The following is a 7,649-nucleotide window of genomic DNA, read 5'->3' as shown; positions in this document are numbered from 1 at the left end:
AGAGAGCTCATTGATTTCCATCCAAAGGGGCTAATTACATTACTTACAGTAAATAGCCGCCCTGCTGTCAGGTAGGGCTGCCAAAATGGGGAGGGGGATGTCTCCAGCTTAGTTCACTTGATTGGCTTCATTTTTGTGTGTGTGAAATTGTGTTTTATGAGCTGTATTCTGGCACCCAGAGGACCCTAAAAGCGTCCACTCTGCAAATAACATTATTTTGACCCGGAGGGGGTTAAAGATGGGGAAATAGTGGAGACTTGAGTTTCAGGAAGACGTGACCCCAGGATCCCCAGAAAGTGAAGCTTTGGGACAGGAAGTTAGGCTGCGGCACTGGGAGTTATTTCCTCCTCTTCAATTCTTCTCCGACTCTTCCTTCCCCTTTCATGTCCTTCCCTCTCTCCTTCCTAAGTCTCCCTCTCATTCACACGGTTCCTTTATTCGCTTCTTTCTTCCTTTCCTTCCCTAGCCCCCTTCCCCAGCTTCTTCTCCTCAGCCTTCCTTTCAGATTGGGTTAAAGTTCCACGTGGAGCTGCCTGGTTGGAGGGAAGCGGCGGTGCCGCGGGGTGCTTCTCCGGCTTTCTAGACAGAAGCCCTGATGTTCGCCCGCAAGGCCGAGGAGTGAGGAGTGGTGGTGAAGCCGAGACTGGCGAGCACGAAGAGAGGAGCGGCCAGGCTTTCTTCCCTTTCGGATTAAGTTCCTGTTGCTGCTCCTGGCATCTCGATCCTGGGACTCCCCCCCCCCCCGCCCCCGTGGCCGTTTCAGTGAATCCACAATATCAGAGTATTGCGGTGTTGTGGACACTTTTTAAAAGGTCCAGAGGGAGGGGAAGGGCCGAGCTAACAAGAACAGAGGGCGACAGAACAATACCATCTCTTGTGAGGAGCAGTCTGCCATCCTGCCTGTTAGTTCTCACTTCCCCGCCTCCACCCAGAGCCTCTTTCACACCCTCCTAAGTGTGGGGAACACTAGCCGCTATTGCCTCGTCTTCCTACCCCAGTCGGGCAGTCCGGCTCACCCAAGACCTGTGCACGGTGACAAATTCCAAAGGGGACTCTAGAATCTCCAAGTTTACCTTTAATCTAGAATTAGGTAAAAGAGTAACCCTTTCTAAGGTCAAAGGTTCTGTTAAGTATACAGGTCTACAAAACCATGTCCTGGCCTCTACACTCGAAATATATATACATATAATCCAAAAGTATTACTCAGAAAAGTAGGCTCTCCACTCCCTTTTTTCTCTTTGGTGGACGTCTCAGAGCCTGGTGGCACCACCGGCCCTCGGGGAGGTCAGGCAAGCAGACAACTGTCTGAAGAGTGCTTTTAATAAGTAAGTTAAGAAGAGATAGGGAGAAAGGGAGCACGCGTTAAAAGTACCGTTTCCGTGGAGTGATTCAAAGTCTGTGGGGGTCTTATACATTTCTGGTGACAGTCTTGAAAAACGGGGATTTTATCAAGTCTGTAGATGAGAAGGAAACTTAAGGTTTGAACTGACCTTCTGTGCACCCCTGGCTGGGGTCGGATGAACTAGGATCAAATCCAGGATGCGGACAATAAGGGCTCCTTTACTGCTTTAAAACATGACTGTTGGGAACTCTTGGAAAGATGTATGCTTGAGGGTGTGTGTGTGTGTGTGTGTGTGTGTGTGTGTGTGTGTGTGCAGGCGCGCATGTGGGGGGGTAAAGACCCCCTCCTTCTGCCTTCCCCCCAGTCCCCCACCCCTTTGTAATGTTTGTCCCTGCTTGCCCATCACCAGGGGGTTGAGAGGAGGTATGACAGGTCTTTGTTGTCTGAATAAAAATCCGTGGCAGCTCCAGGGAGAGGACTCCTCCTACTAAATTATCAAAAATGGGCTGGCTTTAGTCTCTTAACAAATTGGACACAGCTCCGGCTGGAGCAGTCCCCAACGCAACCTACAGGCACTGGGAACTTGCAGGCAGCCGGGGACCGCTGAATCTAGCACTTCGTTCTCTTTCTTTGTGTTCAAAACTATTTTTCTTTCTTCCTTAGATTTTGTTTTCCTCTCCCCCCCACTTCAACCCCCTTCGTCAGTTGTTTTCCATTAGTAACTCGATCTCTCCTTGCAGTTAGAATCGCCTGCTTTCCCCTCCGTCCGCGTTTGTTTGTTTTCTGCACATCTTCTGGAAAACGCTGGATTCCCCCCCCCCCAGCCCCCTTCCCTGTCGTTCTTTTGCCTCGGTCTTTTTCCTCTCAAGTAGAGCTATTTCTACTCTGTCCTTTTCTTCTTTCCTCTCTTGTCCCTGTCCCCCAACGCGTCTCTACGCTCCGGCATCGCGCAGCCCTGTGCGGTCGCTTTTGCTTCTTCACTCGAATGAACTGAGAGCCCCAGGCGTGTGTTTATGGAAATAGTGGGGTGCCGAGCAGAAAACAATTCGTGTCCTTTCCGCCCCCCAGCCATGCTCTTCCACGGAATCTCCGGAGGCCACATCCAAGGTATCATGGAGGAGATGGAGCGCAGATCCAAGACGGAGGCCCGTCTGGCCAAAGGCACTCAGCTCAACGGCCGCGACGCGGTAAGGACAGCCCGGGCGCAGCGCCGGGGAAACTGCGAGTCTCTGGGCCCGCCCAGGTTGGGGATGGCGGGTCCCGGGGACTTTTGCCTAGGGATGCTCGCGAGGTTTTCACGAGAGCTTGCTTGCTAGGCAAGGTTCCCTTTCCGAATCGAGGTGTCTAGGATGTTGCAGTCCTGAGCTCTCCAGCCTTTGTATAACAGCTGATCGGGAGCCGACAGGGCAGCGGGCCTTGGAAGGAGCGGGCGTGCTCCCTGCCAACCACAAACTCCAGTCTCCCGCAACCCGGCCGCCAGGCCGGATCCGCCCGCCCCGAGGGCAAGCCTTGGTGCAGGTAATAGGGGACTACTTGCCTGCCTGGCGTCGGTGACAGGCTGGAGCCCTGGGACTCCCAGTCTCATAGAAGACCAGACCTTCAGAGTAGACCTCAACGCTCTGGTCCATTTCCCATTCTTCGGAGCTCAGCACCCGAAACCATAGATTGTTAGGGGCTCTGCACCACAGTTCAGCTACTCTGGTCGTCAAAAAATTGAGTTTCTCTTCCTTACGGGGCCGGTGTATTGGATAGTGGGAAATCAAATAAAATGCGAAGGAGCGGGTCCCTAGTCTAAAAGCAAGAACATGAACGCTACAACCTCAAGAGATGCAATCTACCATTGCTGTTCCTATTCGTAACAGCAGTTATGTCTTCGTGAAAATACTAGTAACCTAAACATGTCCCCCTTCCACGGACCAGAGGGGAAAAAAACCTACAGAAGTCTGCGGAGATGATTCCGGGCAAAGAGTGCTGTGTAGACCCTCTGTATAACAGCAAGGATGGTAGCTCAAACTGACCCGAGAGGACTCTAGACAATCCGCGTGGTTTTGGGATAATAGCTCACTATCGCTATTTGAACAATTAATTCAATGAGACTCCAATATCTGAATAAAGGGCGAAAGTTATCCTTCCAATGCTACCAAAATGTAATAAGGGAAGCCCGGACTATTTCTGCTAGTCTGAGGAAAGGGTCCAGCGGTGAACTTTTTACTTATAACGGCTACTTTATTTTAAAAGCGGCAACCACATTCCGACTGGGATTCTCAGAATGAGTTTTACCGCCTTAGCTAGCCTCATTTGGGACTTAGGTCTTAGTTTGGGAATCAAAATTTCAATATAACTATCTATGCTGTTTGTGCTGGCTAGAGAAAAGAGCGAGGGTACAGAAAAGAATGGATGGGGGTTCTTCTTTCAGGACAGGCATTTCACTTTCTCACCAAGAATAGGGCTAGGGCAATGGCCTTGAGCTGAGAACAGTAAGAACTGCTAAGGATGTCCGAATCACAACTACGGCCAAATTATTCCGCCTATAAAAATTAGAAAAAATAGAAATTATAGTATTGTTTGTGTATAAAAGATTCACATATTTCAGAATTCTAGTTCTCAATAACAGTTTATTTTATTTTGTGTATTATTTGAAAGTTACACAATTTAGCCTTAGTTATTCTGCTTCTGGTCCGCCCATCAAAACATCCTGTAGGCTCTCAGCAAGCTAAAGACATCGAGACGTTTTAGGATCACAGGGCTAGGAGGATCAGGATGTCCCGGGTTGTGCGGCAACGCCCCAACCCACCCTCAGCCTTGCCTTGTGCTTGTTTCACAGGGTATGCCCCCTCTCAGCCCGGAGAAGCCTGCTCTGTGCGCCGGCTGCGGGGGCAAGATCTCCGACAGGTACTATCTGCTGGCTGTAGACAAACAGTGGCATCTTAGGTGCCTGAAGTGCTGTGAATGTAAACTGGCCCTGGAATCTGAGCTCACCTGCTTTGCCAAGGACGGTAGCATTTACTGCAAGGAGGACTACTACAGGTACTCTCCCCCCCCCCAAAAAAAATCCCTTCACTCCTCTGACCCAATACACCCAATAGAGCCACTGCAGGGATCCTGAGTCCCTTCTCTGTCCTTTTTTTTTTTTTTTTTTTTTTTTTTTTGCTTGTTCAGGGTACAGGGGTGTGTGTGTGTGTGTGTGTAGTTTTTGTTTTTCGTAAGTGGGGGAAATTGCCTTAAAACTGTGTATAGGCCATTGGCGAGGATGGGCGAGAAGGATCCCAGGGTGTAGTGAGTTTTATCAGGGTTCTCAGCTCTTCACAGCTCCCCTGGAAAAATCGGGGAGAAGAGGAAATGGACAGGTATCAGGTGAAGAGACAAGATTTTTGTTGTTGTTGTTGTTGTTCTGTTTTGTTTTGTTGATCCCCATCAATATGAACTGGCCAGCTTCCCCACTGTTGGCCCAGAAAGCAGCAGCCAGGTGGGTGACAATGGTCCTGTAAATGACTATGAAAAAGTCACAGAGGCCATTGTTTCCAAAATGGCTAGTCAGAACCAGATTGAAGGAAACAAACAAACAAACAAACAAAACCAAAAAACCAACCAACCAAGTTAACAAAAAAGCAAAGCAAAACAAAAGGAAACAAATAATAAAAACAAACAAACAAACAACAACAACACAATCGAACAAACCCGACAAAACAAAAATCCCCGCAGGTTGGGAAATGTTTGCGCCTGTGGAATTTATCTAGCTCCGGTCGAAGCAGAAGCAGGAGAAGTGCTAAAGGGATAGCTTTTTCTTTGTGGAATTACCGTTTTTTATTTGTTTTGTTTGTTTGTTTTTCTGGGATGCCAGGCACACTAACTACATGAAAGAGTGGTACTATTTTGTCATCAGTAAGATCAGCCGTTTTCATTTGGCATTGCAATTTAATATTCATTCAATAGCGCCGTGAATTGGACAATTTGTTTGTTTGCTTAAAAAAAAAAATTGAAGCTTAGTTCCTGGTTCTTCGCACTTTAATGTACGGATTCACTAGGATCAGAGGAGGTCACCGGAGCAAGGAAAGCTGATATCCAAAGAGGTCCTCAGCCAGAACTCCCTCGCTAGTCTTTGGCCCCTGTAGACTAAGCCCTGGTGCTGCGAATGGGAGTTGGGTCCTCTTTGTACCAACTGGTTCCCTGATTCTCCTGTTTGCTTCCCAGAAGGTTCTCTGTGCAGAGATGTGCCCGCTGCCACCTTGGCATTTCCGCCTCGGAGATGGTCATGCGCGCCCGAGACTCCGTCTACCATCTGAGTTGCTTCACTTGCTCCACTTGCAACAAGACCTTGACCACGGGCGACCATTTCGGGATGAAGGACAGCCTGGTGTACTGCCGCGCACACTTCGAGACCCTTTTGCAAGGGGAATATCCACCTCAACTGAGCTACACGGAGCTGGCGGCCAAGAGTGGCGGCTTGGCTTTGCCTTACTTCAATGGCACTGGCACCGTGCAGAAGGGGCGGCCCCGGAAGCGGAAGAGCCCAGCTCTGGGAGTGGACATCGTGAATTACAACTCAGGTGGGCCCCTACCTTTACCCACCCCGACAGCTCAGATCTCACACTGCTGGAGGAGGAGGATTTAACAGGACTTGGTGCTGCTCCAACACCAAGTCACCAAGACAGTGTTTTGCCTAACAGGACCCCGTTCTCACCACACCTCTCTCAGTCCGAGGAAGAGAAAGAAGTAAAGGAGATGGAAGGGGAGAGAGGATAGGTTATTGGTTATTGAGCTTGTGGGGGGAAAAATTATAACCGTGAGGCCGAAGTGACTTCCACCAAACAGGCAAAGCCAAATCCTTGTTGCCCATTAGTTAATGAGCCCATTAGTTTCTGGCTCTCAGTTGGAGCAAAACAGCCCCAGGGCAATTCCTTTGTTGAAGCCAAATTATAGATCCTGGAGGAGGTTTTCCTAAATAGTTAATGGGGGAAAAGAAAAGACTTCAGAGCCCAGCTCCACTCTGTCTAGAGGGGGCAGAGGCTGTGGTCACCAGCCCAAAGTTAATCAGCAACACAGTTGGCAAGGGTATTGAAAAACAAAAAACAACAACAAAAAAAACCCCAGAATCTCTGATCTTGGCAACTATAGGGTGGGACTCACTCTGCACAGCTGAGACAGCTGTGCCCCTGGAGGGTATTCATCTAACCTCCTCACTCCCTGCCTGATAGACCATCAGGCCATCCAGACCTCAGATAACCAGAGGAATCTCCAGTTCAAGTCCAGTCCGCTGGGGTGGCTTAGTGTTATCTCAGGCTGTTTGTCTGTCATTTGCCAGTGGTCTCCCAATTCAAACCACAGTAAAAGCAACAGTCCCTAAAGACTCCCTTGCTTTGGAGCGTACACCTATCATTTATCCATCTGCCTCACATGCAAGTGAGGCTACTTATTCTTGATAGCCTGTCCCCACCTCAAATCCTCGAGGTCAGGATGCTGGCTGACTCTGAAGACCTGAGCTCTTATTCAGAGTAAGCACAGAGGGCAAGGAAAGGGGGTTCAGGAAACCGAGACTGGTTTGGGGGGAAGTCCAAGGAACTTGTCATCTCTGATTTCCCATGCCCTGGCCCCAACCTATTTGGGAACTCAGCACACAGGGACTTTGGGCTACTAAAAGTGACAGACTGGCCATGAGTATCCATTACTTATCACATTCCAGTTTTCAGTGTCTGGTGTGGTATGTGACTTGTGGCTGGAAGATAGTAGAACAATATCCTATTTACGCCATCTGCCTGAGGTCCCAGACACTGTGAACATCTGGACTGAGATTCCCACTCGGATTTCCTAGTTCTCAGGTGGTCCTGAGCAGGTGTGTTCCCTAAACTAGGTTGTGTGGGATTCTCTTCCCAATTTAAAGGAATTCATTTCGGGATGGCACAAAGAGAGGACATCTCAGAGAAAAGGATCATGTAGCTCAAGGAGGTTGTATCAGTCTCTAGTGAATTCACATCTGGGCAGCTGCTGGACCAAGGGAAAGGGGCCGACACAGAGGCTAAGGGTAGGTTCCTGTCAGGGCAGAGAGCCCAGCCCAGGAGTTGGCCAAGGGCTTAGTGGCTGTGCCTGGCTGTACCCTGGCCTGGGGACCCCTGCTAAGCTGAGGCAGAGAGCTTTGCCTAGGGTCCAATTGCCCAGGGCACACTCCATATTCTTTGATGCACAACACTCAAGGCAAGACAGGCAGGACACTAATTGTTCTTTATTGATAGAAGAGAACGTTGAAATTTCCAGCCACTTACTAAGACCTGACTGTGCTACTGAGAGAGGAGAGAAGAGAAGGAGGAGCAGA

At 49.4% G+C, this 7,649-nt stretch overlaps 1 protein-coding gene across 2 annotated transcripts in view; it reads left to right on the top strand.

Annotated features, from left to right (window-relative positions):
* The first annotated feature begins 1,893 nt into the window (after positions 1–1,893).
* Lhx9 (LIM homeobox 9) overlaps positions 1,894–7,649 on the top strand; it is a 14,077-nt gene continuing 8,321 nt past the window's right edge. Inside the window, exons 1-3 of one of the 2 annotated variants that reach the window (XM_021198639.1) lie at positions 1,894–2,529; positions 4,167–4,369; positions 5,534–5,889. In XM_021198639.1, coding sequence (XP_021054298.1) covers positions 2,356–2,529; positions 4,167–4,369; positions 5,534–5,889 — 733 coding nt within the window. In that variant the 5' untranslated portion in view covers positions 1,894–2,355. The remainder of the gene's footprint in view (positions 2,530–4,166; positions 4,370–5,533; positions 5,890–7,649) is intronic. The other variant, XM_021198640.2, reaches the window with a different exon arrangement.

The sequence above is a fragment of the Mus pahari genome, chromosome 5 (assembly GCF_900095145.1).
Source record: "Mus pahari chromosome 5, PAHARI_EIJ_v1.1, whole genome shotgun sequence".
Lineage (NCBI taxonomy): Eukaryota > Metazoa > Chordata > Mammalia > Rodentia > Muridae > Mus > Mus pahari.
Note: the sequence above shows the minus strand (reverse complement) of the source record. Positions and strands in the feature narration are given on the sequence as shown.